The 20,102-nt window shown below is 47.3% G+C and overlaps 1 protein-coding gene across 4 annotated transcripts in view; it reads right to left on the bottom strand.

Moving 5' to 3' along the window:
- The window catches only part of SFXN5 (sideroflexin 5), a 103,850-nt gene that overhangs the window by 64,722 nt on the left and 19,026 nt on the right, over window positions 1–20,102 (bottom strand). For 3 of the 4 annotated variants that reach the window (XM_077933684.1, XM_028744551.2, XM_077933683.1), the window contains exon 3: window positions 10,410–10,487. In XM_077933684.1, coding sequence (XP_077789810.1) covers window positions 10,410–10,487 — 78 coding nt within the window. Of the gene's footprint in view, window positions 1–9,590; window positions 9,685–10,409; window positions 10,488–20,102 lie in introns of those variants that run through there. The other variant, XM_028744553.2, reaches the window with a different exon arrangement.

Below are 20,102 nucleotides of genomic sequence, written 5' to 3'. Positions count from 1 at the left end.
CACAGGGGTCGTTAAACGAGCCCACGAGCCGCCCCCAAACCGAGCTGACTGCTCAGCAAGTCCCTGCTCACTGCACTAAACTGGCACAGCGCGGTGTGGGGACTCGCTTCCGCGGCTCCGGAAATTGCATCTGCACTTGCGCAGATGCCAGAAATTCCATGCGCACGCGCTTATGGGATCTCCGCTGGAGTGAACCGGCCCAGGTGAGGTAAACCTTACTGACCCATGCTCTAAGTGGCCAGCCTAGGCTAATCACCAGGAAAATATATGGGGAAGTCCCCTGGCTGCAGTGTTAATATGATAAGAAGGTGAAAAGAGCCTGGATCAGGCCAAAGAGGGCTCCTCAAGCCCAGCCTCCTGTTTGACCAGTGGCCAACCAAATGCCTCTTCTTGGAAAACCCCAAGCAGGATTCCAGCACAAGAGCAACTCCTGGGGGAGGGAATTCCGTAGTTTAACAATGCACTCCATGAAGAAGTCGTTTCTTTGATCTGCCCTGAAGCTTCCGACATTCAGCTTCACTGGCTGTCCCTGAGTTCTAGTCTTATGGGAGAGAGATTAAAGCTTTCTATCATGTCGCCTCTTCCTTGTCTTTCAAAAGGAAGAGGAGAATACCCCCAAAATTATTACTGGGGGGAGAAGGGACCCTGTTCCCAGCCTCACAGGCATCTCCACAGAGCCAAGAAGCTGAGCTGCAAGCCAGAGAGCCCTAGAAACTTAGCCCTAGGCAGCTAGTGCCATCCAGACACAGGCTTCTCTATCAGGATGTCTCAACACGTCATGCTTGGTGGCTCCTCTTGCGGGTCCTTTGGGCCGGCTAGAAAACAAGCTCCAAACTTCCTCCACAAAGGGGGAAACTCCTAGGAGGGGACCGTGGAGGTTTCAAAGTCTGCCATCATTACTTTCTGCTCACTTTCTCTTTAAACAAGAGTGACATCTATTCAGCACTTCTATTCAGTTTGCTTCACAAACAAAATAACTTAGTGGGCAACCTGCGGTCCCAAGCTGGGGCTCCGTACACCAGGTCCAGCAGACTGGCAGCCCGTGCAGTCCTTCCAGCTGAGGCGTAATGGAGTCTGCTCCAGGGAGCAGCCAAGAGAGGGATTTTGCTCTGGCCACACCACCCGGGTCAACCTCAGGGGCAGCCCTACAAACAGAACACTACAGTAGTCCAACCTTGAGGTTACCCATCAGTTCACAAAACTGATCAGGCTACCTGGGTTCAGAAATGGCCACCTGACCCTCCAAGCGATGGGAGATTCAGCCCCAAACACCTGGAAGGGGCCAGGTTAGCGAAGTTTGCAGCGCCACGTTTTCTGTATGCTCTGCTAAGCAGGGATCACGGATAGCTGGAACTGAGCAGGAGAGCCGAGAAGTTGCCCCCGCAGCCACGAAGGCAGCCCAGGCCCTGCCGACTTCCTCCTCCCCACGGCAGCCCACGCAGTGCTGGGAAACCTTGGCGATGGGGGCCGACAGCCTGTTACCATCATTAGCGGCACACAAGGACGAGCTCCGATGAGCAGCCTTCAGCGGAGGAATTGGGTAACACCTCTTCCTCAGCAAGCTGTTCGCTGGACATTCATCACTGGTTCCACAGCAGAGGAGCCTGGTGCGTTTCCCCCCCCCCCCCCAATTAATTTCTGTCATTAATGAGCTGTGGGGCCTGTCCTGCAGCTCCACATCCCAACCTGGCCTGGCTGAGGAGGGCTGCCCAAGCATGCTCAAGCCCCCCATATCAGCCAGGAACCAACAGCCAAGGAGGGAAGTCAGGCAACTTCTGCCAGGTCAGACCAAGGGCCCCTCTGTTTGAGAACTGTGTCTGCAGCAGATGGGTCCTGGAAGCCCCCGCAAGCAGGATGCAAAGACAGTAGCGCTGCCCAGCCCAGAATAGTCCCTCCTTGCCCCCAGCATCACCTCCCAGGTGGCCTGGGTAAGACATGGGGGAGCAATGCCATCAAATCATAGAATTGTAGATTCCAACCCAGGAATCAAAGCTAAAGAATCCCTGACAAATGACCGGTCAGCCAGACACACACTTTGAGAAACGGGAAGACTCTGGAAACAAGAGGAGCTACCAACGAAAGAAGAAGGGAGAATGAAAATGATGGACTATGCAGAACTTGATAGACTGACAGGAAGGATCTGAAATCGACAAGATCAGAGATTTACAGAAGACTGGAAGAAATTTACAGAGTATATGCAAAAAATAAGTGACAATCAGATAACGTTTGTAAGTTTTAATTAAGCTCTGTGAAAAGAAATGTCAGAATAATATTAAAGATAAGGTAAATTAAATAATAGTAATGTAATTATAATTTTAGAAATGTGGAGAAAGTAAGGAAACGAAGGAATATCAGATGGGTTGAGGGAAGTCAACAAGGAGAAATGGGATGTAACTAAATTGTATGGACTGTATAATTTTGTATTGGAAAGTGAATAAAAATATTTTTTTTAAAAAGAGAGAGAAACGGGAAGACTCAGAAACGCTGCCCCTTCTTCCCCTCCGCCTCATCATCTGGCATTTCATAGAATCATAGAATCATAGAATCATCGAGTTGGAAGAGACCACAAGGGCCATCGAGTCCAACCCCCTGCCAAGCAGGAAACACCATCAGAGCACTCCTGACATATGGTTGTCAAGCCTCTGCTTAAAGGCCTCCAAAGGAGGAGACTCCACCACACTCCTTGGCAGCAAATTCCACTGTCGAACAGCTCTTACTGTCAGGAAGTTCTTCCTAATGTTTAGGTGGAATCTTCTTTCTTGTAGTTTGGATCCATTGCTCCGTGTCCGCTTCTCTGGAGCAGCAGAAAACAACCTTTCTCCCTCCTCTATGTGACATCCTTTTATATATTTGAACATGGCTATCATATCACCCCTTAACCTCCTCTTCTCCAGGCTAAACATGCCCAGCTCCCTTAGCCGTTCCTCATAAGGCATCATTTCCAGGCCTTTGACCATTTTGGTTGCCCTCCTCTGGACACGTTCCAGTTTGTCAGTGTCCTTCTTGAACTGTGGTGCCCAGAACTGGACACAGTACTCCAGGTGAGGTCTGACCAGAGCAGAATACAGTGGCACTATTACTTCCCTTGATCTAGATGCTATACTCCTATTGATGAGGCCCAGAATTGCATTGGCTTTTTTAGCTGCCGCGTCACACTGTTGGCTCATGTCAAGTTTGTGGTCAACCAAGACTCCTAGATCCTTTTCACATGTACTGCTCTCAAGCCAGGTGTCACCCATCTTGTATTTGTGCCTCTCATTTTTTTTGCCCAAGTGCAATACTTTACATTTCTCCCTGTTAAAATTCATCTTGTTTGTTTTGGCCCAGTTCTCTAATCTGTCAAGGTCGTTTTGAAGTGTGATCCTGTCCTCTGGGGTGTTAGCCACCCCTCCCAGTTTGGTGTCATCTGCAAATTTGATCAGGATGCCCTTGAGTCCATCATCCAAGTCGTTGATAAAGATGTTGAATAAGACCGGGCCCAAGACAGAACCCTGTGGCACCCCACTAGTCACTCTTCTCCAGGATGAAGAGGAACCATTGATGAGCACCCTTTGGGTTCGGTCAGTCAGCCAGTTACAAATCCACTGAGTGGTAGCATAGTCAAGACCGCATTTTACCAGCTTCTTTACAAGAATATCATGGGGCACCTTGTCAAATGCCTTGCTGAAATCAAGGTAGACTACATCCACTGCGTTCCCTTCATCTACCAGGCTTGTAATTCTGTCAAAAAACGAGATCAGGTTAGTCTGACATGACTTATTTTTCAGAAATCCATGCTGACTATTGGTGATCACAGCATTCCTTTCTAGGTGCTCACAGACTGTTTGCTTAATGATCTGCTCCAGAATCTTCCCTGGTATTGATGTCAGACTGACTGGGCGGTAATTATTTGGGTCCTCTCTTTTCCCCTTTTTGAAAATAGGGACAACATTTGCCCTCCTCCAGTCTGCCGGGACTTCGCCTGTTCTCCAGGAATTCTCAAAGATGACTGCCAGTGGTTCTGAAATCACATCTGCCAGTTCTTTTAATATTCTTGGATGCAGTTCATCTGGCCCTGGAGACTTGAATACATCTAGACTAGCCAAGTATTCTTGTACTATCTCCTTAGTTATTCTGGGCTGTGTTTCCTCTGCTGAATCATTTGCTCCAAATTCTTCAGGTCGGGCATTGTTTTCTTTATCGGAGAAGACTGAGGCAAAGAAGGCATTGAGGAGTTCAGCCCTTTCTGTGTCCCCTGTTTGCATTTCACCATCTTCTCCTCTGAGTGACCCCACGGTTTCTTTGTTCTTCCTTTTGCTACGAACATACCCATAAAAGCCTTTTTTGTTGCTTTTAACCTCTCTAGCAAGCCTGAGTTCATTTTGTGCTTTAGCTTTTCTGACTTTGTGTCTACACGTGCTGGCTATTTGTTTGAATTCCTCTTTGGTGGTTTCCCCCCTTTTCCATTTTTTGTACACATCCTTTTTTAATCTTAACTCAGTTAAAAGTTCTTTAGATAGCCACCCTGGCTTCTTTAGGCACCTTCCATGTTTCCGTCTCATTGGTATTGCCTGAAGTTGTGCTTTTACTATCTCCCTCTTAACAAACTCCCAGCCATCTTGAACTCCCTTTCCTTTTAGTATTACTGTCCATGGGATCTCACCCAGCACTTCCCTAAGCTTTATGAAGTCGGCTTTCTTAAAGTCGAGAAATTGAGTCCTAGTATGCTTGGCTGCTCCTTTCCGCTGTATAGTAAACTTCAGAAGAGCATGATCACTCGCGCCTAATGATCCTTCCACTTCTACCCCACTAACCAGGTCATCAACATTGGTTAGGACCAGATCTAAAATGGCTGTTCCTCTTGTTGCTTCTCCCACTTTCTGGACAATGAAGTTGTCTGCAAGGCCAGTGAGGAATCTGTTTGACCTTATGCTCTTGGCTGAGTTTGACATCCAACAAATATCCGGGTAATTGAAGTCCCCCATTACTACTATCTCCCTTCCTTTTGCATGCTTGGCCATCTGTTCCAGGAAGGCATCATCTATGTCCTCCGTTTGGCTTGGGGATCTATAGTAAACTCCCACAATGAGGTCACTGTTATTCTTCTCTCCCTTAATTTTGACCCAAATGCTCTCACTTTGGCTTTGAGGTTCTAAATCTTGGATCTCTTCACAGGTATACACATCCCTGACATATAACACCACTCCTCCTCCTTTCTTGTCTGGTCTGTTTCTTTGAAATAGATTGTATCCCTCCATTATTACATTCCAATCGTGGGATTTATCCCACCAGGTTTCAGTGATGCCTATTATGTCATATTTAGTTTGCTGTACCAAGAGCTCAAGCTCATCTTGTTTATTTCCCATGCTTTGCGCATTAGTGTACAGACATTGAAGTCCATTAATCATTCCCCCGTGTCTCTTATTTAAGGATTTTTTCCTCCCACCACTAGGTCTGCATGCTCTTTGCTCCATTCGGTCTATGACATTTGGATGATCATCTTCATCAATTGATAGACTCCTACCTTCAGGAGCACTGTCTCCCTCCCCCACATTAGTCAGTTTAAAGCCCTCCTGATGAGGTTTCTGAGATTTTTTGCAAAAACATTCCTCCCAACTGTTGTGAGGTGCAGCCCATCGCTTGCCAGAAGTCCATCTTCAAGAAACTGCATTCCGTGATCTAAGAATCCAAACCGTTCCTGTTTGCACCATTTGCGAAGCCAGTTGTTCACTTCCACTATTTTTCCCTCTCTCCCTGGGCCACGTCGTTCAACTGGGAGGACAGATGAGATGACAATTTGTGCATTTAATTGCTTCAATTTCCTGCCCAGAGCCTCGTAATCTCTTTTGATCTTCTGGAGGCTATTGCTTGCAGTGTCATTGGTTCCCACATGAACCAAGAGGAAGGGGTATTTGTCAGTGGGTTTTATGATTCCTTGCAGTCGTTCAGTTACATCTTGGATCTTAGCCCCGGGGAGACAGCACACTTCCCGAGACATCTTGTCAGGCCCACAGATCACTGCTTCTGTTCCCCTCAGTAGGGAATCCCCTATCACCACTACACGCCTCCTCTTAGGTCTGGTCGGGGTTCTTCTGTGAGCTGTCGGTTCCAAGGTCGCCTGGACATTCCCAGAGGACTGCCTTTGCTCCTCGTCTTCATATACCTGATCGACTGTAATGAGGGAGAGATCCTCAAATGGAGTCTGCTCTTCGTCTTCCATGCTAGGGGAAAGGACCTCAAAGCGATTGCGTATTTCTAAACAATCAGAGCGAACCCTGGGCCTCCTACTTCTTTGAGTCACGTTTCTCCATATATCTGGCTCCTGTGTTGGTGAACTAGCCACCTTCTCAGGGGAGTCCCCTGTCTCTTCCTTGGTGGAGACGGTGTGCTCTGTTGCTTCCAAGAAGAGTTCCAGCTCTCTAATTCTTTGGAGCGTAGCTACACGTTCCTCCAGTTGCTGGACTTTGTCTTTTAAGAGGGCAATCAACATGCAATTGCTGCAGGTAAAGCTGCCTGCAACCTTTGGCAAGATGGCAAACATTGCGCAGGAACCACAGGCGACTGCAGCTGTTCCCTCACCCTCCATCTTGGGAACGTGTCGTTGGGGGTGGCCACAGTGGTCCTCTATCATAAAAAGTGTGGAGACAGGACAAATAAATCCCTCCCAAAAAACCTAGGTCTCCCCCAACAAATGTTTGAGACTAGCTCCCCTAAACCTAAAATATGGATCAAACTGCGCGCGCCACTAGGCGCGCGCCGCTGCCCTGAAGCTCTGATAAGCTCCTCCCACAGCTAATCACCTACCTCAACAGAAGCCCTGCCCCCTCTGACCTTTGCCCAGAGAGAGCAGCTAATCAGCCACAAGAAACTCACACAGGAAAACCCTTTTTGTTCCTTCTTCAGCTGCTGCCCTAAATTTCAGCACAGAGGAGGCAACCATGTGAACTGCTGAGATGGGGACAGACAGAACCGAGCATCCCTAGTTAAGAACGAATCAAATACACTTAACTGCAGTGCACTTTTGCGACACAAACAATCCCTTCTAAGCACTTCGGATCATCTTTTCCAGTAGCAATGACTAGCTAGCTGCAGAAACGACTGCGGCAGGTTTGCCACGGTTGCTTCCACGCCGTTGCTGAGTGGCCCGCCACTGCTAAGTTTTGATCTGTTCTGTGGATGGATTATTTCATTTATTTATTTAACCCTGCCGCTGTACATCACATTATACGGAGCCACAAGAAGAATGCAACAGATCCTTGCTCTGAGCATTAGCAGTGTGCTGCCCAAGCTTCCTGTGGTTCTGTTTTTGCATAGTGTAAAAACATTTTAATGAATGGTAGGTTTTGTATGATTTTTTTAAAAATAGTACACTGTGTCTATGCTTGTGTTTTTACAGGTGCTGCAAGTCTCTTGGAGACCTTTGGGTAACAAAGTCATTGTCATCATCACCATGGACTAAAGAGTGGGAGGAGCCCAGTGTTCTTCTGCTCAGTTAAAGGTAAAGGGACCCCTGACCATTAGGTCCAGTCGTGGCCGACTCTGGGGTTGTGGCGCTCATCTCACTTTATTGACCGAGGGAGCTGGAGTACAGCTTCCGGGTCATGTGGCCAGCATGACTAAGCCGCTTCTGGCAAACCAGAGCAGCGCACAGAAACACATTTACCTTCCCGCCGGAGCGGTACCTATTTATCTACTTGCACTTTGACATGCTTTCGAACTGCTAGGTGGGCAGGAGCTGGGACCGAGCAATGGGAGCTCACCCCGTCATGGGGATTCGAACCGCCAACCTTCTGATTGGCAAGTCCTAGGCTCTGTGGTTTAACTCACAGAGCCACCCACGTGTAATTTGCTCAGTTACATCCCCATAATAGCTCATCTGGCACAGGAAGGGCCAGAGAAGAGCTCAATGGCTTTTGGAGGTGGTCGGTCTCCAACCAAGGGAGCAGAGTCGAGGGCAGGCGCTCAAAGGTCTCTGGTCACTCCCAATGCTTGTGGGAACAAACTGCTCAAGGTGCGCTCTCTGTGGTGCTGTGGCCCACCTGGCCAGGTGGGTCATCTGGCAGTATTGGGGGGGGGGGAGATGCAAGTGGAAGAAAGGGACCAATGCCCGCTAGCAGCAGACCCCTCCTGCAATGGGGCCTTCCCCAAACACCAGCTGCTCTGCGCTTTTGACACATGCCAGACACTTATTAGCCCATCTGCCGGCAAGGCACTTTCCCTCACAGCCTACTGGCTCACAGCCGCCACCCAGCACCATTTCTGGCGGTGCTCCTTGACACTCGCCAAGTGCAGAGCTGGCGTCGTGTAACTGCCACCCACATCCCACGGGCAAAGTCCCCGTTTCCCACCCACCCCAATTCTTCCTTGCTCCTGTAGCCCTTCTTTCTGGGACAAAGAGGCCTCTTCCCAACATTCAGGTAAAAGGTAAAGGACCCCTGACCGTTAGGTCCAGTCATGGCCGACTCTGGGGTTGCGGCGCTCATCTCGCTTTACTGGCCGAGGGAGCCGGCGTACAGCTTCTGGGTGATGTGGCCAGCATGACTAAGCCGCTTCTGGCAAACCAGAGCAGCGCACGGAAACGCCGTTTACCTTCCCGCCAGAGCGGTACCTATTTATCTACTTGCACTTCATGCTTTGGAACTGCTAGGTTGGCAGGAGCAGGGACCGGGCAACGGGAGCTCACCCCGTCGCGGGGATTCGAACCGCCGACCTTCTGATCAGCAAGCCCTAGGCTCTGCGGTTTAACCCACAGCGCCACCCGCGTCCCTAACATTCAGGTAGGTTAGGCTAAACAAGGGCAAACCTGCTGCCTCTTCACAGCCAATTCAGCGGTGATGCCCACCCAGGAGGGTGCAGAGGGTTTTCGTGCAAAAGGTCTTCATCCTAGTTGTCCAAAAGTTGTCTGAACGAGGCCTTCCTGGCCACAGTAGTGAAGAACCCTGAACTGGCTGAACCATGAATTGGGGAGTGGGGAGGTCAATCTTTGGGATTGAGCCTCTCCTGTAGAGGAAAATAACTTTGCTCCAATACGTCTGTGGTCACAGCCAATGAGGGGGGTCATTGGACAAAGCGCTGATTGTGGACACAAGAAACCCAAGTTCAAATCCCAGCCCAGCCATGGCAAAGTGAAAGGATGTGTCTCCTCTCCCAGATGCTCTCTGCAACAACTTGTCATGTCCAGACTACCCGTGGATGGAAATCCAAACCATGCACCCCTGGCACCATAGAGATGGGCACAGGGGGCAGGCAGCACACAGTGAAAGATATAGACCCCTCTGAATGCGAAGCTGCGCTTGCACCAAGTTTGCTCACACCCCTGGACACAACTATGCCATGGTTCTCTGACACAAGAGATGAGGGTGAGCACCAGTTTCAAGAAGATTAAACAGAGCAATGGAGGGAAGGCTTACGAAGGCCGGCTGTCATGAGAGCTAAAGATGGAGCCTCCAAATTCAGAGGCAGCGCGCTGCTATTTCCCAGGTGTTGGGGACTGTCAAGCTCCTAAGGGCATTGGGCTGCGTGTGAGGGCGCCGAAACAAAATCTGGCAGAAACTTGGGATCCCCAGAAATGTCCAATGCTTGAATCAAATTGTGAATCTGGTTTTCTTTACCTCAGAACTCGAATGCTTTATAGACTTCTTGGCATCTTTTGATTGTTTGGATTCTGGCAGCTGTCAAAAATGAAACTTCATAACCTGACAAACACTGTCAAAACATTAAATACCACTGCATGTCAGCTGTCAAATAAAGTGTGAAATTTCAAACACTAAAGTCCAGCATCAATGAACATCACATATTAAAACACCCAATTAATATCTGGCAAATATTCAGAGGCTGGATGCGTACACAGATAGTGCCGTTTTAACCAGGTTTTCTTCCACAAGCCACATGTTGTCTCACGGACGATTCTATAAGCCCCACAGCTCGGTTCCTCCAAAACTTCTATGTTTTGCCTTACACCTTTTTGGCTTGGTGAGCACCTGGGGTAGCCAAACAAACCATGGTTAAGCAAGGTTGTTTGCTCCAGATACAATGCTAAGCAGTAGTGAAAACAAGCCATGGTCCAGAAATCAACAAACCATGGCGTCACAATGTGGTTTTTGTCGGGAAACCAACCTTGGTTGGCCTTCTAGGCTGGGTTAAACATACCACAGGGCTTGGAGTGATGTGTGAAGTAGGATACAGAAAATATTCAATATCAGAATGCACAGAGGAGAATATTTGGCTCTAGGCTAGGTGCATCTTTGTCTTGATCTAAATTATGGGTTTCCGATGCAGAAGGGAGCACATCTGATGTGCACCTGACCCTCGAAGATGCAGACGCGCCTGCAGAGCGTAGACCCCATTTTGGCCATGGAACTTATAGCAGCAGATCAGGAGGTTCTTATGCTTACGCAAAGCTTGTACAAAGATTCATGCACTTCCGTTACCTCTTTGTTGGTGACTCCTGGGGGCAGAGTCCCATGTTTATAATCCTCCAGCAACTGCACAGCTTCTTTAAGACGACTCTGCACACAAACAACAAGCAGAGGTGAGAGTTAGCAGCAACTATTCCACAAAGGGGGGGGGGGAGGACCACAGTTCACACCAGGTGTCAAGAAACTACCCAGGGGCACCAGTTGGCCAAGACAGTACAGCCACTTAGCTGAATTTTAAAACTGCGAATTTTCTGTCCTCAAGGTCTGGTTGTGGCTTTGGCCGTCTCACAGGCAAGATGCTCTCTGCAACCAGGTGGACTAGGAAAGGGGACCCTGGAAATGCCAGCTCCTCCTGCAGGTGCAAAAGAGCTGGACTGGCAGCACAGGAAGCCCTTTGGGGGAAGGCGTGGGAGTGGAGGGGGCCAGTTTAAGATACTGAAATCACCCCCCAGGCCCAAGGAAGACCTCAGTTACACAGTTCCTGAAAAATCTCCCTCAAGGAAGTCCACTCAGGTCCTCGAAAATTAGATATATGTTTCACAGCAAGTTCTGCTATTGGAAGAAATTACGCAAGTTGTGCAAAACTACGCAATTATTTTCATTTGTCTGCCTGTTAGTTTAGAAGAATCTTAATAAACCAACTCATTAAAAAAATCAAGGTGATATGCAGTAAAATCATTAAAACATCATAAAACTTTAAATTCTAGAATCATAACATATGGAAGAAATGACCAACACTGAATCAAATTAATTAGCTAAAAATGCTTGGCGAAACCAATCCATTTTCAGCAAGTGAAGCAACATCAGGCCTCTCTGATTTCTGTCAGGGAAATGCCATGCGGTCATATATAATTATCAAGAGGTCCGTCTGCCCTGACAGCCTCAAGGGTAGTAGGTGGGCAACGTGATCTCCTGAAATGTCCTCCTGTCCCCTCCTCTCCTTCATACAGCCAGAGATTCAAAGTGGTTCTTCTTGAATCAAACAGCGTACGAATGCATTCCTTGCCTCAGTCAGCACTTAGGGCAGCTCGCAGCAATGGATTTATAACTGAACAACTCCCACTGAAGAATTATGCTAAATGTAAAAAAAGATGCAACACAAAAGTTCAAGTTTGAACACTGCTGTTGCTTTATCAAAGTTTACTGCAAGTTTTGAAGAAAAGGCCTTTTCGGAAAAAGAATCCAGTTGGCTCCAAAGGTTTTGGCTTCTGCAGCTACTGGAGCCCCACAGAAGGAGGAGACCTTCTTTTCGCGTTCTGCCACCCAGCTTGCCCCTTCCTCAGGCTCCCAATAATTGCACGGAGATCTCTTTCTTCCTTTTTCATTGCAACATCAAAGGCAGCTTTGCGGTTTGCTTGGGAAACTGCAGAAAAGGGCGCCAACCTGAGAGCTGGAGGTGCAGCAGAGAGGGGGCTTTTGAGAGAGCTAATGAGAGGAGAGACCCCACCCCCAACTCCCCACCCAGCCAACACGCTGCCCGCCTGGGTGCTCACTAACCTAAGACATTTGCTGCTGGCTTTTCATCAGACCAAAACGATAAACTGCAATGCATCTAGTGCTACCACGTCCTCCTGAAAGCTAGTTATAGAAAAAATGAGATTCTGAACACAGGACGTTAGTTTACACCAAGTCAGAGCAATGGTCCCTCGGTACCCCGTCCCTGTGGTCTGCCACTGCACTTTGGCCCTTTCCCTTTCGCTCACCTTCTGCAAAAACAGGGCACTGTGCAGGAGAAAATGCAACGCTGCTGAGGCCACCACACAGAAGGCCCCAATTCAGACTCCGGATTATTGGCAAACCAAATTAGGGAAAACTGGGAGAAGATCTCAGGTAGGAGATCTCGTCTTGGAGACAGGAGAGGAGAGGGATGCTGATCCATCACCCCAGAACACTGAAGGAAGGACCCCATGCAGAAGGAGAATACATGGCGAATAATGGTCTCCTCCACCCATTCAGGTCATTGGTGGTGGTGGGGCTCTTTTCCAATACCCACATAGGAGTGGGCCCCTCTCTGTCAAGGTGCCCAAACTGTGAAACCTTCTGCCCCAGGAGATGTGCTTGGCCCCCTCTCTAATAGCCAATGCGCCTGGCTGAGCTGTAGGGTTTACACGGGTTCACTATTTATCAGGCACCTCATGCAATGAGTCACCAAGGGTCTCCAGTTGTTTTTCTTACTAGTTTAGTTTTGTGCTTTATAAATTGTGTTATTAATTATGATGAGTGGCATTTGAGTAGGTTTTACTCAGAGCAGACCCACTGAAAGTAATGAACTTGACTGAGTTAGGCTCACTGATTTCAATAGATCTACTTGGAGTAAAGCTTGACTGACTATTATTTTTATTTATTAAATTTATATACTATTTATTAAATTTATTAAATTTATATACTATCCTCCTATTTGGGGACTTCCCTGGTTTTTTTCTGGCCCATTTAGGACCAGGCTGGATAGTTAGCCTTGGTGAAGACTTGACATTTTAATCCCCCCAAAAGTTTTTGATTTGAGTTTCTACTGAAATGAGGCTGCATTTTAATCATGTACTTATTCTTGTTTTTAAGTTGTATTTTAATCAATTGTTTTATATCTGGTGTTAGTCGCCCTAAGCCCGGTCTTGGCTGGGGAGGGCAGGGTATAAATAAAATTTATTATTATTATTATTAAAACAGAATAAAGCACCAAACATTAAAAACTTCCCGATACAGGGCTGCTTTCAGATGTCTTCTACAAGTTGTATAGTTCTTCTGGCAAGAGCCAGAAGCCACATAGAATCATAGTATCATAGAGTTGGAATAGACCCCAAGGGCCATCGAGTCCAACCCCCTGCCAAGCAGGAAACACCATCAGAGCACTCCTGACATATGGTTGTCAAGCCTCTGCTTAAAGACCTCCAAAGAAGGAGACTCCACCACACTCCTTGGCAGCAAATTCCACTGTCGAACAGCTCTTACTGTCAGGAAGTTCTTCCTAATGTTGAGGTGGAATCTTCTTTCTTGTAGTTTGGATCCATTGCTCCGTGTCCGCTTCTCTGGAGCAGCAGAAAACAACCTTTCTCCCTCCTCTATATGACATCCTTTTCTATATTTGAACATGGCTATCATATCACCCCTTAACCTCCTCTTCTCCAGGCTAAACATGCCCAGCTCCCTTAGCCGTTCCTCATAAGGCATCGTTTCCAGGCCTTTGACCATTTTGGTTGCCGTTTCCACCTCCCTCTATCGCGCCTCCTACGCGGACCTTTGGTCCTGTGCGATGTCACTCTACCCACAAGGAGCACAGAATCACAGAACTGGAAGAGACTCCTGGGGTCATCTACTCCGACCCCCTGCAATGCAATGCTCGCTAGGCTCCAGAATGGGGTTCCCACACCAAATGGGGGGCTAGGGCAAGGAGGGCACGTGGGCATCAGGAATCCGTTCCACCCTGTTTGCGGCAAAGACAGACCCCTCCGAGAGTCCTCCTGCCTTCCGAGGCCAGCAAAACCTTGGGGGCAAATCCTTCAGAGATTAGCACCGCAAGTTGTTGAGCCTTTCTTTGAAGGAAGACTAATCGAAGACTAATCCGCAGAAGCGACATGCCAAGCACACTGTACCCAGACATACAGCAATATTCCAGTTCCGTGCCGGCCGGGGAGATCAGCTTCCTAGAAGGAATGAAGGGAATTAAGCACTGCTTCTTCTGCACTCCAAATAACAGGCTCTGCCTCTGCTGACAAGTTCCTGAAAGGCAGCCACAACAGTCAGAAGGGCAGAGGGGGCACTGTTGGGACCCCCTGGATGCAGCAGTGATCTGGGCACTGAGTTGGAGGCTGCAAGGGCTCCCCGTTGGGAGCTGGACCAGGTTCAGGGCTTGGGGCTGAGTGCTGAGCATGGGGAGAGCATTGCCTCCCAGGCCACTGGACAGCAGTCGCCAGAGAAACCTCCAATTTGCACCCATGCACATGCAGAGAGGAGGGTCAGGCAATGAGGCTGCCAGGGCCCACCGATAGCATCCTCCACACCCCCTGCAGAAAGGGAGGCTCCTCCCTGCCCAATTGCCTGTTTAACCCAGATAAACTGCAGCGTGGTTGCTTCCTTCCAGGAGAAATGTCAGTAGCAAATCTGGATTCTAATTTTCGCAAGGAGGGAGGGTTGGGATGGAGCTGAGAACCTTGCTGGCCCTTTCCTTCCCTGCCACGAAAGTGAGAATATTTTCCTCCCGTTTAAACCAGATGCAGCTCCCGAGACAAAATAACTTTTTTAAAAAAGGCATGGAAAAGTTTGCAATGAAATAAAAGGGAGTGAAAGAGACCAGCTGACCCAAGACCTGTAGGAGGACAGCCAGAAGCCTGCCCCTGACACACACCTAGGTTTTGAAGGGCTGACAATCCTTCTGGCGCCATTTGTGCCCGTGCGGAGAGAGAGGCAAGTGAGTGGACGGTAACTAAGGAGCCGAGGGAAGTGACCCAGTTCCACAAAAAAGCAAAGCAAACAAGAATGGTCTACTTAGCATTCGGGGAGCTCTTTGCACTTGCTACTGGTATGTTTTCGATGCTGGGATTACCTAGCGGGAGTTGTTTTTCTTTGCAAGGGATCTACATGGCACACTGTGCTCCTCTGAATGGAATCGGGGGGGGGGGGGTTGCAAATAAATGAATGGCCCTGTCCTCTGCCCCCCCTCCCCACCCACCTTAACTGAGGAATCCTTTGTCGTCGCTGTTAACAACAACCCTGGCCAAAGCCAATCGTTCTGAATAGGACAAATGGCACATGCAAACCATGTCCAATCTCTGCTTCAAACGTTTGTACACTACCTTATCCCTTCTTTGGCACCAGAGAGTCAAAAATAAAACCCGAATGGACAAAAAGGACCAGTCCAGACCAGAGAAGGTTCAGCAGAGGACGGAGCTGAAAAGAAGCAGCGGGGGCTCCCACTTCCGGGGGCTGCTTTTGGGACGGGGTCCAGGTTCTGGCAGTGCCAGCAGCCGCGAGGACGCGATGTTCGCCAGCAGCAGGACTCCCCCTTCAACAGAAAGGAGGTGCTGGGCTTTCTTCACCCTCTTCTCTCCCCGCAGGTGGCCTGGGGGCTGTATCAGAGCTGCCAGGCCCCTCCGGGAGCCTCTGCTGTGGACGACTCCACAGTCAAGCACCTCGCCTCCTTTCACCAATGGAAAGGAGAAGCTGCCAGCATCCCCATAACCAGGCTCCTTTGTGGAACTGCGTGTGTCTTCACCATGTTATTTATTTACTTATTTATTGCATAAAATTTATATACCACTAGATTGTAAAAAAACAAACAAAAAAAAAACCCCAACCCTCAAAGTGGTTTACGAGAAGATAAAACACCAAAATCAATTAAAAATTACAGCTAACATGGAAAAAGTTAAAATACTAAAACAGGTTAAAATTCGCACCAAATTACTAAGCATCCGGACAGCCTTGTCTAAACGTTTTTAGCAGGCGCCGAGAAGAGTACAGCATATCAATTGGCAGGGAGTTCCAAAGCGCAGGTGGCCCCTCCCTAAGCGACCAGCTTCTTACAAATGCAGAACGGGTATTTTAACAAGTCTTATTTTGTATGTGTTTTAAAAACACAGGGCACCAAACGTTATCAGTTGAAATCCTCTACCTTAAAATGGTCTGGGCTCTTGTCCTTCCTAACTAGGTTCCAGGGCAAATTCAACTTTAGCTAGATCCCTGAAGATCAGTATTTCTGAAATGCCTTAATTGATGGTCTTATTCTGTTTTATTTTAGTGGAAGACAGCACCTCTTTCCTCAGCAAACTTGTACTGTAATACTGTGTTTTGTTTACTAGATACCCAACTTTTGTACGTTAAGAGACTTTAAACAGCTGGCTTGGGCTGCAATCCTACACCTGGGGAGAGACTCATTGAACTAAGTGGGACTTAGTAGAAATTCATAGGATGCACGGAAGTAGCCTTTCTCTTAATGAATTTAGGGACTACAAGTAACTGTGTAGTGTAGGACCTGTGAACCACCCTGAGACCTGCGGGTACAAGGCAGCATATAAATTCTATAAATTCCGTATTTTTTGCTCCATAAGACGCACCTGACCATAAGACGCACCTAGTTTTTAGAGGAGGAAAGGGGGAAAGCCCCATTTTGGGGGGGGGGTCAGCTCACAGTTGTGCAGCTTCTTTTGCAAAGGGGAAAAGCCCCCTTTTTTGAGGATCAGCTCAAAGTTGTTGAGCTTACTTTGCAAAGGGAAAAAATCCTGTTTTTATGGGGTTCAACCAACAGTTCTGCAGCTTCTTTAGGAAAGGAAAGGGAGCAGTTTCTACAGTTTCCAGACAGATAATCTAATCAGCCAGTCACATATCACTGGGGAAACAAACAGCCTCCGTCTGCAGAACATTCAACCATGGAGGCCTGGGCAAGGGGACAGGGCCGGAAAGGGAGCCAGCGATAACCACACATTCGCTCCATAAGACGCACAGACATCTCCCCTTACTTTTTAGGAGGAAAAAAGTGTGTCTTACGGAGCGAAAAATACAGTAAATAAAAGTAAGTGCGCCACTGGAGGGTCCCTGCGAAATAAGCACCTCCAGGGGCCCTGAGAGAGAGAGAGAAGGAGCCAGAGGCCAGCATCCAGGGGAGGCAAAGGGAACCCACTTGAGGCCATGATCCTACGAGGCTCCCCTGTGCAAACGGCACCAGACTTCTCCAGCGCCTGCCGTGCTCAGGCCAGTGGTCCAGAGGGATTGTCTGAGAAGACCAAGCGAAGACACATCCTGTTCCCTTCTGCTCTCGGCTGGCTCAGCCGCCACAGTCCCCGCTGTGCGTTAGCAGCAATCTGTCCAAGGAAATGTCACATGGACCAAATTAGCTTCGCAAAAATATCCGCTGATCTCCTCAGCTACCCCAACAGAGTTTCATTACAAGCAATTAAAGGCCTAATTTTAAGCCCTGCAGTCTGACACCTGCCAGGACGTGGGCACGACTTCCGCCTGCGCCAGGGAACTTGGTCAGTTCAGAAAGTTGGAAGTTTTGCACTGCCAGGGCGACAAGGGGGAAAGAGGGCAGTTGCAGGTTCATTTGTGCATCTGTGCGGGATTCCATAGCTGAGAGGGAGGGGAAGGAGGACTTCGCCCCCAGGAGAAGGTTGCAAGGGGCAGCCAGACCAAGCCAGGAATCTGGTCCTTTAGTCCAGAATCCCCTCTGGCGGCACAACCCCAAACAGCTCCCACACAGAGCTGCTCCTTGGGAGATCTTTGGAATTAAATGTTTGGTGCATGAAAGGGCATCTCCATCCAACTAGCGTTGCACCGATAGCATGATGGCTCTGAGGTGGATGCTTTAGTTGAGATTCCTGCATTGCAGGGGTTTGGACAAAATAGGCCTTGGGGTTCTTCTACGATTCTCTGATTCTTTGAAATTGCACGCACAGCCCAATTCATCCAGATAAACACCCTGCTCAAAGCAATGCAGTGGGGATAGATGATGCATGCCTTCAGATCTGGGTCCAATCTGTCTGGTACATGGCCACTCCCCAAACCCTTCCATTTACTTAAGAAAAAACCCACCACGGGCAGCGAAAGAGAACAACTTTCAGTGAGATTTGCATCCCTTTCTGATGCACATTTGCTCAAAAGTCCTGCCAAGCCAATGTGCAGAAAAGGCTGCCACATGAACAGTGCACTTTCCCCCGATGGAAACTGGTGCTGACTTTTTCAGGTATGGAATTGGTTTAATTGTTGGACGTTTGTTGTTTTTAACAATTTGTGTGTTTTTTTTTCAGTGCATAATTTTTATTAGTTTACAAAATCAAATACAAAGTAAATCATAACATTTCTCTACATTGTCTTTGAAAAACTGACTTCCTTCAGTCTTACCACGAATTGTCCGTAATTTTAATAAACAATATATCTGCGTTCCTTTGTTTGTAATGCCATAAATCAATCTTGTTTACACATTTCGTTTAGACATTACCCTTTATCTCTTACAGAGCACCTTTGAAGCCCACCAGGGTTATCTGTTCACCAATTAGACTTTCCAGATATCTTGTGAAACTTTCCCAATTTTTGACAAACCTCTGATCTTTAATATATCTAATTTTACCTGTCAACCTGTCCATCTCCGCATATTCTAAAAGTTTGGATCTCCACTCCTCCAATGTCGGTATACCCTCTAATTTCCAATTTTTAGCTATTAGAACCCTTGCTGCTGTTATAGCATATTGGAATAGCTTGTAATCTTTCTTCTTAATTTCCCTTCCTACCAAACCTAGCAGGAACGCCTCCGGTCTTTTAGCAAATGTATATTTTAGCATTTTCTTCATTTCATTATATATACTCTCCCAAAACCCTTTAACCTTTTGGCATTCCCACCACATATGGTAGAAGGTCCCCTCCTTTTCTTTGCACTTCCAACATTTGTTGCAGGATCCATACATTCTAGCTAATTTTACAGGTGTCAAATACCAGCGATAGAACATTTTCATTAGGTTCTCTTTTAATAACACACAGGCCGTGAATTTAAGATGTTGGTTCCAGAGTTTTTCCCACTCCTCAAAATAGATGTTGCGACCTAGATCTCTGGCCCAATGTGTCATTACTGCCTTAACCTCCTCTTCACCTAGGTTCCATTCCAATAGTTGTTTATACATTTTGGACAAAGTCTTGGTGTTATTTTCCAAAATCTCGGTTTGGAATCTGGATTTTTTATCAGCATATCCTTTGTCTTTAATATCTTTCCTAAACATTCCGTTTATCTGATGGTAATGCAGCCAATCATACACTTGGGGCTTAACCTGGTCATATGGCCTCAATTTCCACTTTCCTTCTTCCTTCATTAGTAGATGTTCATAAGTTGCCCAATTAGTTCTCTTATCGCTCTTTTTGACCGACATAACTTCTAATGGTGACAGCCATTGTGGTGTTTTGGGTTCCAGAGTATTTCTATACCTTTCCCACACTTCCATCAGGGGGCCCCTGAAAATATGGTTCCCGAATTCCTTATGCATTTTCTTCCTCTCGTGCCACAGATATGCGTGCCACCCGAATCGATTGTCGTGGCCTTCTAAGTCTAGCACTTCCGCGTCTTCTAATTTTATCCATGTTTTGACCCAGCATAGGCATGATGCCTCAAAGTATAATTTCAAATCTGGCAAGGAGAAGCCTCCCCTTTCTTTACTATCCGTTAATAATTTAAATTTTATTCTCGGCTTCCTCCCTTGCCAGATGAATTTAGAAATCTCCTTGTGCCAGGTTTTGAATATCTTTATTCCTTTAATCACCGGGATGTTTTGAAAATAAAATAGTATTCTTGGAAGTACTGACATTTTAATTGTGGCTATTCTGCCCCAGAATGACAGATTAAGTCTGCCCCACGTTTCTATATCTTTCTTGATTCCTTTCCATACTGTTTCGTAGTTGTTTTTAAATAGATCTATATTCTTTGGCGTTACCCATATGCCCAGGTATTTCACTTTCTTGATCACTTCTATTTCTGTTTCTCTTTGTAATTCCTCGACTTTATCTGCCGACATATTTTTAGTTATTATTTTTGTTTTCCTTTTGTTTAATTTAAAGCCCGCTACTTCCCCATATCGATCAAATTCAGCCAATACTTCTTTCATTGAATCGAGAGGGTCTTCCATTGTTACGACCAGGTCGTCAGCAAAAGCCTTAGTTTTAAATTCATGTTGGCCCACCCTGATTCCTTTAATTTCTTTGTTGTTTCTGATGGAATTTAATAAGGTCTCTAATATC

Source organism: Podarcis muralis, chromosome 9 (genome assembly GCF_964188315.1).
Source record: "Podarcis muralis chromosome 9, rPodMur119.hap1.1, whole genome shotgun sequence".
In the NCBI taxonomy this organism is placed as follows: domain Eukaryota; kingdom Metazoa; phylum Chordata; class Lepidosauria; order Squamata; family Lacertidae; genus Podarcis; species Podarcis muralis.
Note: the sequence above shows the minus strand (reverse complement) of the source record. Positions and strands in the feature narration are given on the sequence as shown.